Raw genomic sequence first — 22,013 nt, forward strand, 5'->3', positions numbered from 1 at the left:
TGACATTTTTGAACAGAGAAGTATTTATGCTTGCAAAATTTCTTTTAGAAATTTTGTTTATATTATTCCTAAATTTGAAGTTGCAGAATTAGGTTTTTATGAAGACAGTTATTTTTCATTAGTGGTCTGCCATTTTCCAGGTTTTTTACCCATTAATGTAACAGACACACACAGGTCTGTTGTGCACTTAGGAGGACAGTGTGGGTGAGCCACTCTGGTAGTATTTATATTAAATATGTGTGTTTATATGCATATTTTGAAATGTTTCATTCTCACTGTGGCATATTTCCTATTGAGTATATAGTCTATTAAGCCAAAACCTGAACGTGTTCTTGAAGGAAATGTCACTAGCTTTCTTCATAACCTGACCACCCCCAGTGTGCCACGTTTGCAGTTTTGCTTTTATGGGTAAATGCAGATGAAGATTATTTTCCAGTTGCTGCTTTAGTCAGAAAAGTATTCTGAAAGGTGTTACACTTTCAAAATCATAATCAAAAGGTGCTACACAAATAGTTTTGAAATGGTGCTTAAACTTAAAACCAGCATTGCATGTATTTTCTCTTATTGAAGGCAGGTTCTGCAGAAATAAGGGTGTCAGTCCCCACCTGAGCAACACCATAGCAGTGCTGCCTTTCAGCTTGGCCACAGCTGACTCCCTGTGGACTCTATTGATTCTGGACTAGCAGACTGACTCTCTGGTTTATCCTCAGATCTGCCTCATCACCAGAGGCCTGCCTGACAGTCTGGAGTCTGAGCTGCCTGAGCCTGCCCTGCTCGGGTCCTGGTTGGTGAGGCCCCTGCCATGCTGCCAGCCACATCATGCTCTGCTTCTTGTCCCTTTGGGGCCTGCTTCCTGATGGAGAGTTGTGGAAATCCAGTTACAGTGTCTGTCAGGACATGGGAAGAGGGAAACAAAAGATCCCTGTATGTTACCAGTGGCTCCTCACAAGAGCCATTCTCCAAGCATCCATCTCCTCACTGCCTGAACCAACAGTCCAGAAAACAGTGGCTAGCGTGTTATCTGTACTGGCGTAATGGAAGGCCTTTAATGGAAGATATTTTAAAAGAGTAGAAAGAACTGGGTGGTGTGGTTTGGAGTTCAAGGGACTTTTTATCAGCACCGCCTTAGAAGTTGGACTGGCCTCCCAGCGAGAGAAGTGGACAAAGTCTCCCTTCACCTCATCTACTGAGGCTGTCAAATGCAACTAGGGGTATATGCAGAGCTCTGGAAAATCTTACATTACTTAGTATCTCCCTCCTGCCCTTTTCTGAGCATCAGCAGTGAATCAATACACCATACAGAGAGGCCGGCCAGTTAAATGCACAGGCACCTTTTGAAGCATCCGAGTGAACAAACTGCCACACTGGCAAGGCCCACTGCCAGCTAAGGCTACACCCTGTCGGAACCTACTTCAGCAATTTTTTTTTAGTAGGTTCCAGATTTACAGCTCAAAATCCAGCCAACCACATCGGAATACCTCTAGAACAGACACTACAGACCAACGCTTATTTGTCATAGCTCCCCGAAGTGACAAAACGCCCAGCTCAGGGTGCCCCGGGGCCAGGCGGCCGCAGCGGGCAGGAAGCGAGCAGCCTTCCTCGGGCCGCGGCGGGGCAGGAGGGCGGGAGAGGCTGGAGGCTGCCGGCGGGGCGGGCCCTGGGGCAGTCCGGCGGGCCCGCGCTGCGTTCCGAGCTCTGTCCCCACAGGGAGGCCACGTCAACCCGGCGCGGCGCCTCGGCGACCGCCGTCCCCGCAGCATTGGTTGGGCGGTAGCCGCGGGCCCAGGCGCGAGCGCCGGTTGGCGGCGCGAGGGGAAGAGGCGCGGCCGGAAGGGGCGGGCCCGTCTCCCGGGTGACAGGAGGCCGAGATGGCGGCGCGGGAGGCGGCGGCGAGGTGGTGCGCGCCTGGCTTTGAATGAGGGGCGGCCGGCGAGCGCGGAGGCTGCGGGAGCGGCCGCCTCGGCCCCTGGCGCCCCGCGCCCCACGAAGAGCCCTTCCCCGCGAGGCAGGTGAGCGGGAGGGCCGCTTCCTTTACCGCCGGGTGCCTGCTTCCGTCTCGCCTCGCCTCGGGGCGGCGGGGCAGGGGACTCGGCCTCAGCGCCATCCTACGGCGGGGTAGGCCCCGGCGGAGCTCCCTCAGTAACACCCCCGCCCCGCGCCCCTCCGCGCTCGGGGCACCCCGTTCCCGGGGCGCTGTGGCCGCCGGCCCCTGCCCCGCGGCCCTAGCCCAGCGGCCCTAGCCCCGCGGCAGGCCTGCTCGGCCGGCTCCGGCAGCGCGGTGCCCGCGGCCGCCCCTTGGCTGTGGCGGGGGGCGGGAATTTCACGGGCGGGGAAAACCACGAAGTGACCGCCTAGTAGGTTGACGGTGTTTGTGGACGTGGAGGCTTGGCGCCCTGTGGAAAAGGATGGAGGCGAGGAGGGGCACGTTCTGTCAGAGCTGGCAGATTTAAGCTTTTTTTTTGTGTGTGTTTCGAAGGGCTCTGTGGGACCACACTGCGTGGGGTTACCTAGTCTGAAATTTTTCTTTGTTCTTGCTGACTGACAAATTGTGTAAAACTTTATGGGAAAGTTGCTTAGCATGCATTTACAGACTTAAGAATCTCTAATAGGTCACAGAAAACTTAAGTACTACCATCTGGCTTCAGTGCTGTCTCTAATAATGCTCAAGCCTGGACTGCTCTGTAGAATGGTGGGGCACTACTTCATGGTCATGAATTCACAATGTAAGTGCCTCAGTTGCACATTTAATGAAAAATAGTATAGCTTGCTGCTTTATAGGCCTTCTGGATAATCTCGAAATACAGATATGCCCTGTAGAGATTTCATTAAGCTCTCTTGCACAGCATGTCTTGCAGTGTATCTTGATTGAAAATAGCTGGTGCTTGTTGAGACGATGGATGTTGCAAGATGATTTTGTAGTAGTAGCAATGAGGGTGTGTTAATTTGTTGGCTTTCCACGTAGCTACAGATAACTTTAGTCCAGGATGAGTAACAAGCACTGAAACATAGCTGAGTTCTCTTGAACTCTGGTTCTGTGTCAAGAACTTCTCCAGTGTTATGAACTGAGTTACATGAATTAATGTGTTATGTCAAAGATTTCTTGCAAATGTGAACAGAGTTGTGGTGTAGTATCACAGAATTGCATGACTCCAATCTTTGTGTTCTGTATGCTGGTTTTCAGAAGGCAGTAGGATATATAGATAAGGAATTGTCAAAGAATGACTGTGACTAGTCGGTGGATGTAAACTTTCTCTTTTAATTAACATTGCCTTGAAAAGTAGAAATAATTTTAATTCAGAACAGAAGGCCTCAAGAGTTCACATTAACAAGATCGGAATTATTTTCTTGGAGAGGCAGGGGTGGGATGAGGTGGTATTACTATAGAAGTTCTATGGCTCTAGGAGTAGCATGTTTAAAAAAAAAATCGGAAAATCTGTGTGTCATAAAACAGAGTGTTGGGTGTCTAGGAATAACTTGGGAGTCACCAGCATGTATCAGTTTTTACTGCCTTTAGTCAGAAAGATGAACATTCAATCTTCTGCAGCCTCTGATACTCTTGAAATCTCTTCCTGGGTTTGAGCTCCATGGATGACTTAACTCACTCTCATAAATCATAGGCAGGGTAATCTTCCCTCCCAGCTACCTCAAAACAGCCTAGTTAGGGTGCTTGCATGGAAAGCTGGAGCATTAGTGTTGAAACTACAATACCTGTTACGGACATTCCCCAACCACCTTGCCTCCTGTCTTCCCTTTGGATTCTGCTCCTCTCTCTACTGCCATAGTAGCATGGCTTCAAGGTTCAGTTATGTTGCAATTTAACCTATTCCTTTATCAAACTCAGTGGTAAAGGCATTGACCTGCTAAGTGTTTTCCTCCTCCCCAAGTGTTCCCAATGTTATGTTTCTATATAAAGCGATTGGAAAAAATGAAAAACAAAAAAACCCCACCAAAATCAACCAGGAAGAGGGGAGTGGAACCTCCTTGTTAAGTGACAGAATCTTTGTTGCTGTCTCTGAAATGCAGGAGATGCTGGTTGTGTCTTTCAATACCTGACTGAATGCTGTCCTGGATCATTACTTTGCCTAAAATACGGAATATCTTTGTGCATCTTGTAATGTATGTGATTTAGAGGAGGGTTTGTGTGCTTGAAAATAAAAAGGGTTTTTAGCTCTATCTACTAATCTTCATAAGATTTCATCTCCCTAAAAACCTACGTGGGCATCTTCAGGTTGATGTGGCCATTCTACTTTTGTAAAGTTTCGTACAAAATGAGCTTTTAAGAAACCAGATCCTTGCCGCTGAAACTTTGGACTAATCTTACGGTACTTCCTAGGGTTTTATCAGCTGTTCTAGTGAAAACATACTGGTTTGGTGGTGCTTTTGTGGAGTTTTGGTGCTGACATATGTAAGCACTCAAGGCCACATGAAGTTTTTTGTACTAGGAAACGGACTACTCATTTTGCTTTAGAAAAGTGATGCTTTTCTTGTGGCTAATTATGTAAATACGTAGTTGGCAGGGAACCTTTCAATTTCAGAGAAGTTATTTTTAGTCTTGATTTAGGTGCCATCCTTTGGCTTTTTAGCTCACTGTGTTTAATATAAGTTAAACTCACTGCTTCCAAGTTGTCTTCATGTATTCATTCCAGAGTCACAGATGAGCTGATGTGAAAGAAAATGATCAGTTCACAAAGCACTGATAATTCAAGGCAGAAAATCCATTTTGAAGAGGGTGGTATCTAGAGAAACTGCACTGTAGAGGAACAGAGGAGAGCAGGATAGGTGCTCTAATACAAGTATTTTGACATCTTTTTCACTGGCAGTAGGAGGTGAGTTCACTAGGAGAAAACAAGTCTCTAAAGCTATTTTAGTGCCACAAAGCGACTTTATTTTAGAATCAGCTTTGTCTCTTGAAATACTGTTTAGGTGGTGTTTGTATGTGCAATTAGATATAAAAGAGGTCAGTTGAGGTGGCATGTGCTTGTTGTGCAGTGATGGCCAGTTAGAGTCTTGCTTGTTGCACCATAGTTGACTAATTCAGCTGGACTGTGCATGCTGTGGATAATTTGCTGGCTAGTGTTAGTGAAGTCAGAGGTGCCAGGAGTTCGAGTAAGCCACTGCTGCAAGGTGAAAGCAATGTTAAAATGTTAGAGTTCAATGAACTTATAGGCTTTCCCCTCCCTTCACTATATTTCCTTTATGGATTCATAAGATGGTTTTGGGGATAAGTTGCCTCATTCTTCTGACTTGTGTCTAATGTGTTTAACCTCCTGCTGCTGCCATGCTTTAATAATTTCTGTGCTCATCTCCTGTATGAGCAACTGATGTGACTTCTTAGCCGCAGAAGGCAGTATGAGCTATGAAAGTCAAACTCCAGCTAAATTTGGTGTCTGTTACAAAATTGTTGCATTCACTGCTAGAATTAATAAAGATTCATGTCCTGATTTATTTTTTTATTTATATCTGTTGTAATGGAACTTAAAAGTTCAGTTGACAGTAAGTCTGATAAATGTAATACATTAGAAGCAATCTCAATAATGGGAGAAGGAAACTTCTATGCCATTCTACAAATGGGAGACTGGGGCATGCTATGCACAAGAGTATATCAGGCTGACAGCTCTATCAGACTTTCTGAATTCTAGTCCAGTGTTTCACCTTTGCCTCCATTAAGAAATGTTCTAGATTTCTTGCTGGAGCACTGGCACTTTGTATTGTAACTGTGCCATCCTGTATCATAGTTGGCTGCCGATATAATTGTAGTTCCTTTTGGTATTGATTATCAAGGAGAACAAAGGGAAGAAAGGAAGGTTATGGCTCTGCCATTTAGCATTGCACTGTTCAGTATTTTTTCCCATTCATGAGTTAAGGAAGATACATGGCTGTGTGTCTTTCCAGTGTTTGAGAAAGATGGACAAGAAAAGAATGAACACTTTGTTTCAATTAACAAATTTAATGTAATGCTATCAGGTGAATTGAGTTTGCAGTGAACTTGGGAAACACTAGAGTTCCATTTATACAATTGCTTTGGAACATGAAATTATTTACCTTTGAGAAAATCAGTTAACTTAAAAAAGAAACCCAAACAAACCCACCCCCAAACAAACAAAATCCCCAAAGGCACAACCACCCCCCTCAAAACCATTAGCTAACCTTTAACTTTTCTTTTTGGGTAATGCTATCCTTAGAGCAACAATGCAAATGTTTCAAGTACTCTTTCAGACACTGGGGAGAATGCTTGACTTGTCCTAATCTTGAGCTAGTAATTGGTTCAAGATTCTGTTTTAAACAGCTTTTAGCATATTATGTCATATGTTAATTAGCAGTATTAAAACTAGATACACTGGTGAAAGTGCTTTTTAAAGGTGGATGATTGCTAATATTACTATGGCTAGCTATTAGTGTATTGTTGCCAAAACTGATTGTACACTACAGATTGTCAGGTGTACAGAGCTTAACTTAATTGGGAAAACTGCAATCAAAACTCAGAAAAGAGGCAGGCAAAACAGTACTTACTGTCTTGAAGGGTCTAGCGCTGCCACAGTTGAAGTGAAATGTAGCTCTAACACAAATATGTTATGTGTTTGTGTGTGTGTGTCTCATAACTGAAATTTTTGCATGGCAGATAGAAAGTGGAGAGAGACAAGTTACCTGATTCTTACAGAGCATGATAATGGCTATTGAACCCTGCCAAACAGGCATACTGGTGATATTGGAAGTGTAATCACTCATGTATAGGAATGACATGGGAGAAATGGATTAACTTCTGGTGGCTCACTTCACAAGCTTGCAAGCCAAACTTCTTGTGGATTCTGGTGTTTAACTTTGCATTGAAAGGTCAGTACAGTATACAATTTGATATATGAAAAATGGAGATGAGCTGAAAAACTGGGGATTTATATACACACATACATACATATATACATATGTAACTGACACTTCAACATTGTTTTGGTTTCGGTTTTGTGCTTAAGTAGTAAACTTCCCAGTCCTTTGAATTTAGGCTTTGGTAGACTTTGAAAAAATAACATTGAGCGTGCAGAAGTTTTTCAGTAATGGTTGCTTTGTAAAACAGCCTTTTCGGTCAAGTTTGGTTTTTAATTTAAGATCTGTCTAGACTGTGGCAGTTAGGTAGGATAAAGAGTAGGGATTTTCGACTCTGCCCCCAAGCTGATAGAAAAGTGAATTCTGTTAGAGTGGAGTGAGCTTCTAAACAAGCTTCCTTTCAGAAAAGATGTATCTTTGTTCTCGTTTCAGCAGGTCAGCTGTTCTTGATACCTTAAATCTCAGGTAGATGGCTTCTAGCTGACTCTTAACAGCGTCTTTCACCAATTCAGTGTTGGTTTTATTTCTACCTTTAGAGCAAAGAACCGTCCATCTAGTTACTATCCACTGTTGTTTCACTAGCTTCCACTAGTTCTGCATCCTTCGCATTCTTGACTGATGCATTCTCCTGTCACCTAGATATTGTCAAAATTGGTTAGGAATACTAGGAGGTTCGGAAGTGCTTGAGCACAATATGAAATTATAGTCTTGTCTTTAAAAGCTAGACATGTTGTACTGCTCTTGCTTCTTTGTAGGAGGTTTGACTGTTGCCTTTTCCTGTTAGATGATGAGCCCATTTAATACCCACTCTTGTGTAAGGTTGTCTATGTTTTTAAGTCTCCCATGAAATGAGATTAAGACAATGCTAGTGTTGAAGTAGAGGTGAAATGTGTCCTATTAGGCCTTTCTCCTGAGCCGCAGCTTAGTAGTGCGATCTGTAATTTGGTCTGTAATTTGGCAATTACTCATTGATGTAAGCCTTCCATTTTAGGGTAATAAGGGCCTGTTTGTTTAATAGCCACCTTGTATGATTTTTGCAGTAGCAGACATTCCTAATCTGGACCATACGTGAAGCAATATCTCCAGTACTATATTACTGCAGTGTTTAGTACTAGTTATATTATCTAGCAAATGAGCACCAATAAAAAATAAATCTAAGCTCCATGAAGCTCACAAATCCCATTATGTACTTTTTAATAAAATTCTCAGGGCAGTATTGGAGCAGCCTACCTAATGATCCACCTTCCTGACTCTTCCTAACTTAAAGCCTGGAACATAAAAGGTGATTTAAATGCCATAGCGTATTTGAAATCAAGCTGTCCTTCCATGGAATACTCATGGCCTGAGGAAATGTCACAGGGCTGCCTTCTCTTCTCACCAGGAGGTATGTTAAACTTGTAACAAAAAGTGTTAACGAGTGTAGATGTATACAATGAAAAGCTATTTGTGAAGCTCTTATTCTTTATTCTGAGATCTTCACCTGTAGAAGAGAGAAAAGGGATTCTTGAATTATAGCAGATCATCCTGACTCAGTCTGTATCTATGTGAGGGGATCTTTTGGAATAATGTGATATTCTAAGTATAAATTCCCTGGATTATCAAATTGATACTGAAAAATAGCTGCCAACATCTGTGGCTTCAGCCAAACACAATTTTTTTTTTTCTTGGCTGGGTTTCCTAGCATGGCATAGGAATATTGATAGATCTAGGGGTTAACTGGTGCTGTAGTGCACACACGATGAAAAGTCTTTGCTGGGTTTTTTTTCAGTGAGACTACTAAAATAAATAATATTTTTCATCATACATTTCCATCAAAATGGAAGCTAAATTTAAATGGCCAATTTCGTTTTTTGGCTTAGTGACTAAATTTATTATTTGTATATGCAAGACTTGCTCAAGCAAATGTGAGCTTCTTTCTGATGATTATTCTGTTCATACTTTTCATTGCTGGTGTTCAATGCCATTGTTAGTGTCTAAAACAGGTCAGCTGTAGTCACTGCAGTTGATTACCTGCACTTCCCTTTTAGAAGTATCTTGAACTGTGACTTTACCTATGATTATGTGCTATTTCTCTAAAGGCTATATACATTAGATACTTGTGTTACTTATATCAGTGTAATGTGCTGATAGTAGACAGGTAGTGTTTTTGTTCCTGGTACCTCCTTTCTTGTCTTGCATTAATACAGTTTCACAGAAAACTCCTTGCTTATCAGCAGCTAAGGAAATTGACTTTAAGAACTATGTAAAGATGTATAATCCTCTACACCTAACTTTTTTTCTTTTGCAGGAAGGGTTTCCCACCATGGCCATAACACAGTTTCGACTCTTTAAAATCTGTACTTGCCTGGCAGCAGTGCTTTCTTTCATTAAAAAGTTAATATGCAGGTAAACATGTCTTTTGGTTATCTTTTAATTTTTAATTGCAGGTTCTTGCACATCTTTCCTTCTCTCAACACTCACCCAGCACTTTTCCCCTGATTTTACTAATGGCAAAATGATAAGCCAGATAAAAACTAAGTCAAATTCATTCTTTAATCTGTATGTTCCCTCAGAGTTAAAAGGTCTATGTAGTACAGTTGTGAGTGTATTTTGTGGTATGATAGCTCTAATGGGGAGTGTTTTCTAAACAGCTGTGACAGGGTTTTTGCCTTTTAAAACTATTCTGTGTCTAACTTTAAGAAAAATTGTTCTCTGCTTTTTCTAGAAGTACTTGGGAAGTGATATTTTGTTTAAGAGATACAGTTAACGGTAGCATCCACCCAGTCATCAGTCAGAAGGCTTTCATTATAGAAGTGATTCTTATCCTGCTTTGTCAAGAAGCAGTTGCCTGAGACTTCAGGTTCTTCTACCTACTGAAGGTTCTTTGATTCTTTCAGAAGTTTGGAGAACAGTGATTAAAGTTCAAGGAAACTGCTTTTTTTTTGTTTGTTTGTTTGTTAATTAACAGGACTGATTTTTTTGCTTAGTCTTGTAAGTTGTATGTAGTGTTCTTTTGAGTTGTAGGCCCGTGAACACAGCAGTGTACTACCTAGGAGCATTCAAAAACCCATCAAGAGTTATGGTTGTATAATAGGAGAGTTCAATGGTACAGTAGCACAGTACCAGAGTTAGATCTTCTCAGCACTGTGCTGTCATACAAACTGTTGCTGCTTCTTGCCACTCTTGCAGTATGTTGTTTTACATAAACAAATAGCAGTCTAGAGAAATGTATTCTACCTCTTGTGTATGATGACTACTACCTTGCCAGTGAGGTAAAGCATATGTGGTAGACACAAAGTAACTGTTTATTTCCTGTTCACCTTTACTTATTCCTGTAATAAGAGGAAGCTCTCAACTGATTGGTAAATTCACTACAGCTCTAGTACAGGTTTAAAAAGATATATTTTAATGCTGCATACAACTGTGTAGATGACAACCTTAGTTCTGTGATTTGAATTCCAAATTAAATTAATAATAGTTGCTGTTCAGTTTCTAAAAGAAGCCAAACACTTGAGTTGATGATAGCTTCTATATTATGTTGCCCCTTCTTCTCTCGAGTGTTAAGATAGCTTTTATAAGCAGATAATTGTTTAGTAGGTGTAATGACAGTATTTTCTTCCATTATTCAACTTCTGAATGAACTAAATCCTGGAACAGCTAAGGGAGTAAAAAGTAGGAGAATTTTTCTTCTGTGAATAACAATTAGTTGAAAGAATGAAAATGTAAGATCTTTCACATAAGCGAGTCAGAGGATCAAATACGTTCAGTCCATTAACTGCAGATGTTTCTCCTCTTGAATGTCAGCTGCAAAGCATAGCTTGACTAATTTTGTTTTCCTGTAATGCACACCTGCATATGAGTATGTCTGTTAACCAACAAATGTGATTGAACTAAACGTGCATTTTAATTTACTTATTTAGTCTACATAGTTTTATTAGTTTTTCATTTAAACAAACACCTGTAGAGATTGTGCAACTTTCTAGTCAACATAAACCTGACATATAGTACTAGTCATCTCTTTAGTTAGAACTTTTTTTGATAAACAACAGCCTGCCTGAATCCACTGTTTCCAGAAAATAAAAGGTGTAAGTATATAAGAGGTAAAACTTCATTCTGTTTAAAATATGTAGGTATCTCTCCAGCTGAGAAATCTGGATGCTGCTAATTAGCAAGGAGAAACCAAGAATTCTTGAGGCGTTTGGCATTCAGAGCAGTGATCAATATCTAATGATGGTTGTGACAAAACTCTTGCTATAAGCATCTTGTTACCTTTGGAGAAAAAGAAGTGGAGATGTGTAGCCTTCCTTAGTGCTGTCCTGCATAGCATATTCTTTCACATGTTGTATGACAGGAGCTTTTTCCTCCCACCTTCACCCTTGTCAGTGTAATAGTTTTGGCTAGATGAGTGTTTGTTACTCGCTGGAGTCTTCTAGATCATATAAATAGGGAAATATATATAATTGCAGAAGTGTCTTTAAGTTGTACAGATCTGAAGGAGGATGTTTTCAAGTATGGGTTTCCGGTAGTCATCAACTAAATCTAGTCAGCCAGAACTGGAAGTCTCTAATGTGCTTGAGACAACAGTGTTTTCACCTTCCTTTACCACTAAAATGTGTTGCTTTTCAGCTTAAAGGAATAGTTTCTGAAGGGGCTACAGTTAATTATATAAAGCTTGAAAATTTGGTGATAGCACCTGATCTTTTCCTGAGGAAGAATCTATTGGGCTTAAAGTAAGAAAACCAGATCTAATCACTCATCAGCATGCATCAGAGGTACTGTTACAAGCAATTCAGCTGTTCTGTGTCGATGGTAGAATGTTCTATAATAGCAAAACTAATGGGTACAAACTCCAAATTGTACTTTACCAGTTTTATTCTCATCAGCAGTAATAAATAAAACTTAACTTTTTCTGCATAAGGTCAATTACATAATTGCCTTGCTATAGGAGCTTACATTCCTTGGGGAAAACATGAACATGAGATTGAATCTTGTGTTGTAAAGCTTTAAAATATTGTGAACGTCAGCTAAGAGTATTATTGTGATCTTTGAATGCTGTCACTAAGTAAGTATCTAGGTGGTTTATTTGCAATGCATTAGTGTTTGTTTTCAGTTAAAATTATTTGATACAGTTGCTGAAATGCTTTCATATGAAACAAAATTCTTGAAGTGAGTAGATGCATGTATTAAACAGAAACCATTTACTTGTGTAACCTTGTACTACCTGTTTAGACTTTGAAAAAGTGCTTCAGGGGGACTTCCAAATCAAGCAGCTCAGAAAGTGGTTTGTTAGACACAGCTTAGCATCTAAGACAAGTAGAAACATTTTTCAGTTTGCGGTAGAAATGGTTATCTGTGGACAAATGTAAATTGATAGTGTTTGCTTCACAAGCACTGACAATCTAAAAATGGTAACTGACTGTATGCAGTTAACGGAGTTAATTTGTCCATTTTCATATTTCTTAGAGTTGCTTCTCCTCTATTTCCACTGGAGTTTGAAAAAAATTATGCTTTTTGAAATCTTTGTGAACACTGCTTTAAAATCATGATGAAACTCCTTTGTTTAGCACACTTGTACTGGCAGTAGTTAAAATTAAGGTAGTTGAAGCAGTTAATGTTTTAGGCATGACTATTTTCAGTAGTGCTGTTCTCAGACTTGCTTTTTGTTTTTTTTAAACTTAGTGCTCATGTTTTCAGAGCTTGGAGGAATCCTGCATTTTTCTTTCAGGTCTGGAAGAGGGAGAAAGTTAAGTGGAGACCAAATAACTTTGCCAACGACAGTGGATTATTCATCTGTTCCTAAACAGGTAATTGCTTAAGTGGCAGGTCACTTAATAGGTAATCGCTTAACAGAGTGATTATGCCAGTCCTGCAACAGGTTTGGTATATATCTTAGAATATTATGAGGTATGCCACATAATATTAATATCTTATAAGTATCTTAGCAAGGTATAAAGACAAGTTTTTACTTACAGATAATATTAATTTGTACTGTATACTTCTATTCAGCCTGAAGTAGAAGACTGGTCTTCGTGGGATGAAGATGCACCTACCAGTGTGAAGATTGAGGGTGGCAATGGTAATGTGGCTGCTCAGCAAAATCCTTTGGAACAAATGGAACCTGATTATTTCAAAGATATGACACCAACCATAAGAAAAACTCAAAAAGTAAGTATTAGACTTTCCAAATACACTTACAGAGAGTTTTGCTTGCTTTAAAATAGGCTATAAGTAAATTGGCAACTTATGAAAGATGCTGCTGGTAAAACTGTTTCCTTGTTGACATGAGAATAGGTGCTGATGTGTAGTTTAACACATACTGTTAAAAGTACTCTTTGAGATCTTCATGAATGTGATGCTAGTTCATGTTTACATCTTCAGTTTTAATGTTAATGGTAACTGATGAATAATTCCTTAGTCTGAAGTGTCTGGGAAGCATAATGGAAGAACTCTCAAGTCTCTTTAATTCTGAAAATGGAACCACTGCACTAAGGTACTTGTGTTCATACCCTTCCATTATTTGAACAGAGACATTATGTCCTGCTCTACTTAAGTTTGAGGTAGCAGCACTGGTTTCAGAAAACAATGGTTATTTGTTTCACCAAGTTATACTGGGGAGGCTGGAATTGGAGAGCTGATATTTCAAAATAGCTCTTCAAATATCTATTTTTATTATGGAGGCAAGACAGAAGGCCATATCCACAAGAGCATCAACGCCATAAATAAATGCTGATTAAACTGATGGTAATTGCAAGTTTTGTTTCTATGTGGAAATCTTCCAGCTGTGTACTTGCAGGGCTTTGAGTCAAGTAGAAAACTTTTTTTCACAACAAAGGCAGTCACGTACTGGAGCAGGTTGCCAGAGAGGTTGTGCAGGCTCCATCTCTGGAAGTTTTCAAGACCCAAGTGGATAAGCCCTGAATACTCTCATCAGCCTCAGAGCTGACAGGGCTTTGAGGAAGACGCTGGATTACAGACTTCCTGAGGCCCCTTCCAACCTGAATCTTCCTGTAGTCCTAGGAACTGGAGAAGATACTGGGGTCACTTCTGTACCTCTAGGATCTGCAGTATTCTGTGTACTGAATTTTTTCTAAGGATTTTGATCTTTAAAAATTTGGGGAGCAGAGGAGGACTGGGGAAAGAGAGATTTCTTCTTTTGTCCAATGACATTTTTTGTCTATAAGAATGAGCTTCAGGTTCAGAACGAAACTCGAAGAGTCCATGCTGTTTGAATACAGTGTGCTGGGTTTGGTTTAAATGTAGCTCTAGGGGTGACTGCAGGCACCATGAAGGACGACGTCCAGAACCTGAACAGGTTTGAGACAAAGCGCAGTGTTGTGTAGCTACCTTCACAGGCACAGAGTTCTATGACCACCAAGGAATCTGTGCAGTACTTTGACTTAACAAAGTATTTGTAAAAGATTTTTTTTATTTTAAAAAAATTATATAATTTAAAAAATATAAATTATATATAAAAAAAAGACTTTGGCAAAGTACTTACTTTGACTCTTTGTTCCTTTTTTTATATATATTTTCAGATAGTTATTAAAAAACGAGAACCTCTAAATTTTGGGATTCCAGAGGGAAACACAGGATTTTCTAGCAGATTAGCAGCTACACAAGATATTCCTTTTATTCACCAGTCTGTAAGTATGCTCTAAGTATGGATCTTGTATTTGATAGTTCAATGGCTGTTCTGTAGGAGAAAGAATAGTCTGCCTAACATGTGCATTGTGGGGAGGAAGAGGAATAGTTATGAAATAATATAAATCTGTTTCAAATTGAGTATTTGATGCAAAGCAATGAACTAGTTAGTCTAATTTTAACTGACATTCTATGGAGAGACTTAACAGATCAGTGATAAAAAGGTAAGAAGCTTCCAAACACTTGAACGCTTGCAAATTTTTTAAAGCAAAGGACCGTACTTTTTGTGTACTTGGATTCTATGTGATTAGTTTGTTTTTTTTGGTGTGTTGTGGGGTTTTTTTGTTTTGTTTTGCTTTGTTTTTTTTCTTTTAAGGCTCGGGGTTACGTTTGCTTTATTACCTTGGGACCCATTTTTAATTTTCTGCTTCTCCCTTCCTTTCTGGAGGGATTGTATTCTAACAGCCTCCTAATTTTTGCTCTTTAGCCTTTGAAAAAATAGTCTAGTGACCTAATGGCCTGGCTGTTTATAGGGCTTGCTTTCCCTCCCTTCCCTTTTGCCTCCCTTACCAGTGCTTCTGCTTTGATTAATGTAGTGCACAGTGGCGTTTAGGCAGAAAGCAGTGCAGAATGGTCATTCCTTAGAATGTTCATATGAAAATAATTCAGGAAAAGACATCTAGTGGTTAAAAGCAGCCACTCAAGTGACGCTGGGCACACAGACATGTGGATGTATATATTGATTTGTCCATGCAACTTCCAGAAATCTCTTACACTATCTACTCATTTCATCTGCTCAATTTATCTTCTTCTTCCTAAAAATGCACTCCAGAACTTTCTTCCTTCCTTTGTTACCCACCAATAGAATCCAAAAATACCTCCCAACAATTAACTGGAAAAAGGCACTATTAGAGCAGGGGAAAATGCATAGACAATAAGCTGAGAAGTACTGTCATATCTTAAATATTTCTGGAATTCTGAAACATTAAGGATAAAAATGTGTTGTATCTAATTTTTCCACGTGCTTAGTGCTTCTCTTTTGTTTCAGCCTGAACTGGGAGACTTGGATACTTGGCAAGAAAATACTAATGCCTGGGAAGAAGAGGAAGATGCTGCCTGGCAGGCAGAAGAAGTTCTTAGGTAACTAGAAAATAATGTAACACCATGTAAACTTTTTGCATGTAAAAGAATCAAATACAGGTTCATTTGTTGTAACACCTTTTGCTAAGTGCTAAGAATTGTTAAATAATTCTTAAGACAAATTATTTTTATACATCTAATTATGTATCTGGTACTTGGCAGAATATATTTTGGATCTAATTGGTACAGTAAATGAGATAATAGGGGAAATCTGAGAGTCACTGGAACATTGGAACAACATTACCCACTCCCCCTTCCAAAAAAAAAAAACCCACAAAAAAAACCCTGAACCCGAAAAAACAGCAACCAACCGACAAAGCAACTCAAACAATGTGTCCCCCCCAACCTCAACAATTTATTGTGTACAAATAACATGTTTCAACTTGATCAAGTAAAATACCACTGGATGTCCTTATAAAAAGGATCATCATAGCAATGTGCTGTGAAGTAAAAACAGCTCAGAATAAAGGTGATGTGATAAACATGTTCTTGGAATCAGTGTAGGGGCTATGCTTTTCCAGCTAACTTAACTAAACTAGCTGATAAGGCTTGAATGTAAAATCACTGTCTTGCACAAAGTTAGCATGAATACTTCATCTGTTCCATTTGTAGGTTTTTTTCCCCTCTTAACGCAAGGAAGGAGTATGGAGGGTAAAGAGATGCAGATTGAGTTTAAGTTAATCACATCCAATGGCTTGAATTGGCAGTGACTTACATTAACCTGCTTCATTTCAAGGTTTTAGCAAACTTTTAATTGTTTGCTAGATCATCAGATAACCTGCCTTAGATGGCTCCAGCTTCCGAAATGCTCTTGTTTTGCTCACAAAATCACAAATACATGGCTTAAGTGGGACAATAGCGATAATATGAAATAATGACATGATATATTAAAAAAATCATTCTAGAACTGTGAATCTTTAAAGGAAAAATATTTTTGCAAAAAAAAATGATTCTGGTCAACTATTTATTGCAAAATTTGGGAAAATCTACTTTTTCAATCAGTAGAAAGAAGGAAGTCACCAGCACACTTTTGATGCATTAATGATAGCTAATAAATTCAATCAATTCTAATTCTCTCAACCTTGCTCTGCAGCAGCTTAATATGTGAGAACAGGGTTGTAATACAAATATTTTCGTAAACTTAATCAGATACCTTTGTGTGTACATTCTGGTCAGTGTCTTGCATTTTATTTTTTTTTTAACTTCAATACTGAAACTGGTTTAGGTTTTGTCTTTCAATGATGTATCACAGAAGTACAGGCTTTGTTGTATGAATGATGTGCCTTTGGGCTGGTTTTATTCCAGGGAGAGTACCTTTACCCGTAAATAATATTGATAGGCTCAGGAAGATATTTAATCTCTAAAGTGCAATCTAGTGAGACTTAATCTATGATGCACTAGACAAAGAAAATGAAAGGCAATGAAAGATACTGCTTTTTTTGAACTGAGAAATGAAACAAATACTTTAGCTAACTGCAGAGGCCGCATTGTACTTTACTTAACCCTTGCCACGTTCCATTACAGATGTTTTTAGGACTATGAAAAGAAGTACTCAAACTTTCCAAAGCAGGGATTTATCTTAAAAAAATTAGCTACTAAAAATAAGCTGGTGTGTGTATATGCCAGTTTACTTCTGGAGCATAAAATTTGTGTAGTAGGTACTTCCAGGATGGTCAAAGGTATATTGTGTGCTGATTGTCAGATTCATGCTTTAGAACATGTAGTAAAAGATCCTTCTTTCTTACTTATGAGGTGATAGCAGTGGAGTTTTCCCACAAAATCCATTTTTCAGAGTGTAATTTTATTTGGTTGAAGCTGTTCTGAAGATTTCAGCCTGACATTTTTATAGTTGAAAGGCTTCAGCTTAAGTGGCTGATTTTTCATAGAATTCCTTTCTGGCCTCACTAAGAAGTATCAAACTTGTTTAAAGGGACATGCATGTGTCCAAATATTTCAAGTAAATAGAAGGAACGTGGTCAGGCCTGTAACTGTGTATTACATACTGCTTGGCCAGTTGTGAATGGCCCCCTCAGTATAACTGATGATTGTGTAAGCTGTATCCCGGTTATGTGAAGTAAACCCTTTGTTTTATTTATGGCACATCAAATTAAATATTTTTCTGTAATTGAGGAAAGTGCTGGCTGATTTTTAGCAAGATTGATAGGAAATGCCTTCTGACTTTACAGTTTCGTTTGCAGTAGACATCTGTGGTATAATTAACATCTGACGTTTGACATAAAGCTTAAGTACAGTACTACAGTACTTGACAGGCCTGGCTCTACAGACTAGTAAGGAAGTGATCTGGAGTCTCTCCTTAATGTTATAAGACTGCGTCTTGGTCTGCAAAATGACCTGAAGATTTCAGACTGCTAAATGGGGGACAAAGTCCCCCTAACCCTACAGAGCATTAATGCTGAGTGTACTCCAGCAGTGCTTTTTAAGAATGAAATGTGTGTGCAGATAAAGTAAGGATTACTCTTAGCTAGCTGTGTCTGGGTACCTTTTGATGCTCAGTTAGTATTCAGAACCGTCTGACTAGAATAATTTTTGTGTAATAATTGAGCACTGATCAATAATGCGAAAATGGGCTGTGGCCAGCTGAGTAGCAAAGAAAACTGTATCCTGTGGCCTCTCTGGTGACTTATTGCATATGCGTACCAGTTGAAACAAGCATGTATAGTAAACCAAATGCTTCCTGGAATCATAGCGTGCTGAAAGACAGTGCTGAGGTTGAAGGCTGTATTAGCTACTAGTGCCTGAGAAGTTCCTGTAGTCTGTGTTTTGGGGGGATTTTTTTTCTCCCCATTCCCCAACAGGTTCTGGACTGGGGTGCACTGAATTTTTCCAGTCAGTGATGGTTCTCTGTAATGGATGATAAATTGGATTTTGAGTTAACTGAAGTTATTTAGAACTCTGTTTCTTCTGCAAATTGTAGATACCTATCTGCACCTTTAGACTTTCTAATACCAATGAAGTTGTTTTTGCAGTGGGAACAGTTAAGCTAAATGCTGGTGCATTTTTAGTTGTGTTGAAGACCAAATGGTATGAAATACTTTTATTACAGTTATTCAGAAGGTGTACAGTAACAGTGTTCTGATTATAATTTGTGTTCTTTTAACCAGTGAGAGAGGTTTTTTTGAATGTAATGTGTGTTAGGAATACAAAACAAGGCTGACATCAGGAATGGATACTTTTCTGGTTTAAACAACTTATGTAAATCCATCCAAACTCTGCTGAATTCCTTGCTTTGCAACCCAGAAAATGTGAGTCAGAATGGCTAAAGTTTGTCATAGGCTCTTCCTTTTACTGAGAAATGAAAATCTGAGCCTGAAATGTAATAACTTTGTTGAAAACATGCATGAAGTTTGGAATAGCGATCAATGTTTTGAATAATGACCAAGTAAAAGAGCAATGGAAAGGTAATCACTTTGTGGTAAGCTGCTTGTTTATATCTTTTTGGTGACTTCAGTTCCTTTGAGGTGATGTGAACTTCTCTTGGGCATAACTGAAGTCCAATAAAAGGACTCAGCCAGCAGAGGGCATGGAAGCCACTCCTCTGTGCAGTTGTGTTACGCAGTTTATAGGGGGGAGAAGAAACGTGATCTGTGATTTTCCTCACTTCAGAATGCACATGAATAGCAGCATTGCTTCATACGCAGCATTGCTTAACACAACATGTGGCATCTTTGAACTCTACTGTCTCTATATGCTGGCTGCTGCATGTGTAGCTTCTTCCTTTCTGCATTAGTTCAGAGGTGTGGGGAATATAAGGAAACCTGATATACTGTAAATTGGCAAATACTATTACTCTGCATATACAAGGCTGACAGCATTGTCAGCTATCTGGGTTTCTGGTGGAATGTAGAATAGTGGATCATGATCTCAAAAAACAGTTTGGGCTTCCATTAACTTGGGAGATAGATCCTGATGTGAATGACTAATTTCATTCTTCCATGACAGACAGCAGAGCAGCTTAATAGAGTATAGGCAAACTTCTAGCCATTAATAACCAATCAAGGGAAACCATGAAGGTATTTAATAAGCGCAGTCCATTTCCTGTCCATTACAAAGATAATACGTAGTCTTTGCACCTCAAATAATTTCTAAGTTTGTGTGCCCAGGTTGTCCATAGTTGGAATCTGCCGGAGAAGGTTACTTCAGGTGATGATAGCTTTTAATTCTATTTGACACACTTCAATAAATTACCTATGCACATCCACTAGATACATTGAAAGTTAACTCCTTACTTCCCTGTCAACTAGAATTCTTTATTCTCTTCTAATAAGCATCTTTATTCTTACTGAATCTCTCTTAAATTTCACCTTTTCAACTTAATGAAGTTTCATTTTTATTTTTAAAGTCCTTATGCAAGCAACTTAGGAAATTTTTCATACTTAAACTGAATCCAAAGCAGGATGACCTCCTTATGCCGTTCTATTACTACTTATGCGATACAGGATCCAGTTGTTGCCCTTGTACCACTCAGTGATATATTCTAGCTGAAGTGGGGGAATAAAATTAATGGATTTCTGGGTTTTTTGTCCTTCACTTTAGTCAGCTATATACATACTGAAACTGGAAACTAATTTCTTGGATTCTTTGAGTTAGCAGATAGTGATATCTGGGGCTTTATAACACTGGTAAGAATTAATGCTAAAAGGATACACAACTGAAGACTTAAATTTTTTTATTTCCTTATTTATATTTCTGCTGAACAATGGAGTACAAAACAGATGCTGAGCATGTAAAAAGGAGTATGAGAAGTTATCATCTCACCTGATCATGAGGAAAATGTAGTACTTCCCTAACAAAGAAAATAATTACTGATGCTTCTGCTGAGGGAAGGGAGGACGCAAATCAGTTTTCTAGATAAGTTGAACTATTTTGGTCTGAAATCAAAAAGATGGGTAATCTTGCTACTCAAAACATTAGCTTCTGCCCCCCTGCCTAAATAGCTCTAGGCCTTATAACTATCATGCACTCTCACTGATTTTACTTACTCTGAGTCTCAGAGAATTTAGTGGCTTTTAGATTGTAAAGTAATTGAACAAATATTTCTGCCTAAGACTAGATTAATCTGAAAGGAGGACTTAACAATAAAAGAATAACTGTTCTGAGACTAACTACAGTATACTGAACTCTATTTTTATTAGTTATAAAAACCTATTTTTTGACAGGAACTTAAGGTAGGACATGCTGAAAATTGGATTCCTGTTATTTAGCTATTCATGTTTTCTTAACTTACAGACAACAGAAGATAGCAGAAAGGGAAAAAAGAGCAGCAGAACAACAACGAAAGAAAATGGAAAAAGAGGCCCAAAGGCTAATGAAAAAGGAACAAAATAAAATTGGTGTAAAACTGTCCTAACAGAAACCAGGCATCAGTGGCAGTGCCAGTGAAAAAGAGAATTTCAGCTCTACAACATACATATTGGTATTGATTTCAGTATTTCTAGGACTTGAAAACACTGGTTGGTTTCAATGCATTCTTCAGGTCATCTTGGAAGCCAGGATTCTCCCAAAATACCTTGAACTACAAGTAGGTGGTTCTTAAAGGAGAAAAAAAACCCACAGAAAACCATGCCTTGATGGAATGATGTTTCCTGCAATAGTTCTATTCCAGCACCCTTCTTTGCAGCAAAAGTGATGGAACAAGGATGTTGATTGAAAGACACTCTTAATGAACAGCTCAAGCCTACAGAAAAGAATGTAAATATTCAGTGGTGGGAAATCTACTGTATTGTCTGTGCTTACCTGAAACATGTAATTAAATAGTTTTAAAGAACCCTTTGCTTCCTGCCTGGTAAAGAATGTCTACTATTGCCTTTTTATAAAAGTTTTTATGGATACTTCGGAGTTTTCCATGGGAGACCATACTGACCTGTGCAGAAAAAAATGACTTGTTATGGCGACCTGCAACTCTAAACTGGTAATCATGCTATGGTAGAGCACAAGTTACAGCCAAACACCAAAGTGGTTTTTGTGTCCCTTTGTCACTTGCAGCTTCCTGTGCTACCGTGCCCATATACATGCAACACAGAAATGGCTACCAGCAGTGGCGTCACTACACAACAGTGCTGCATGCTGCTCCTTTCTTATAATGGCCGATGTCATGAATGTAGGGGAGGGATTTAATCACTTAATTTATTGGTAAATTTGTATTTCTAGCAGAAATTATTTTACTTCCTACAGTTAGGAAAAAACCCCATCCTTATACTTAACACTTGTTGCATAGTTAGTATAACTGAAAAAGTGTCCTCCTGTTAATAAAGCTAGTATGAAAAATCTCAGTTCAGTTAACAGCAACTTCTCAAATACTTTTTTTTTTTGTACATTTACTGTATGTGTTTACACTGAAATTCCTCTTGTAAAGTGTGCATGGTAAATACGCGGTTGAAGACAACAATAATGAAGAAGAAAAGTTTTAACATCTG

The 22,013-nt window shown here is 39.1% G+C and overlaps 1 protein-coding gene across 4 annotated transcripts; it reads left to right on the forward strand.

The window, feature by feature from the left end:
- The first annotated feature begins 1,833 nt into the window (after positions 1–1,833).
- Positions 1,834–21,364, forward strand: EBAG9 (estrogen receptor binding site associated antigen 9). 4 transcript variants are annotated; one of them, XM_040586274.1, is made up of 8 exons: positions 1,835–2,009; positions 8,029–8,203; positions 9,107–9,204; positions 12,524–12,602; positions 12,805–12,963; positions 14,334–14,441; positions 15,488–15,579; positions 20,827–21,364. In XM_040586274.1, the coding sequence occupies exons 3-8, from the start codon at positions 9,122–9,124 to the stop codon at positions 20,945–20,947; spliced, it is 642 nt and encodes a 213-aa protein (XP_040442208.1). In that variant the 5' UTR covers positions 1,835–2,009; positions 8,029–8,203; positions 9,107–9,121; the 3' UTR covers positions 20,948–21,364. The 4 variants fall into 4 exon arrangements, with proteins under 4 accessions (XP_040442211.1, XP_040442208.1, XP_040442207.1 ...); XM_040586275.1 differs by lacking the exon at positions 1,835–2,009 and adding an exon at positions 6,650–6,831; XM_040586273.1 differs by lacking the exon at positions 8,029–8,203.
- The last annotated feature ends 649 nt before the right edge of the window (positions 21,365–22,013 follow it).

Source organism: Falco naumanni, chromosome 3 (assembly GCF_017639655.2).
Source record: "Falco naumanni isolate bFalNau1 chromosome 3, bFalNau1.pat, whole genome shotgun sequence".
NCBI lineage: Eukaryota > Metazoa > Chordata > Aves > Falconiformes > Falconidae > Falco > Falco naumanni.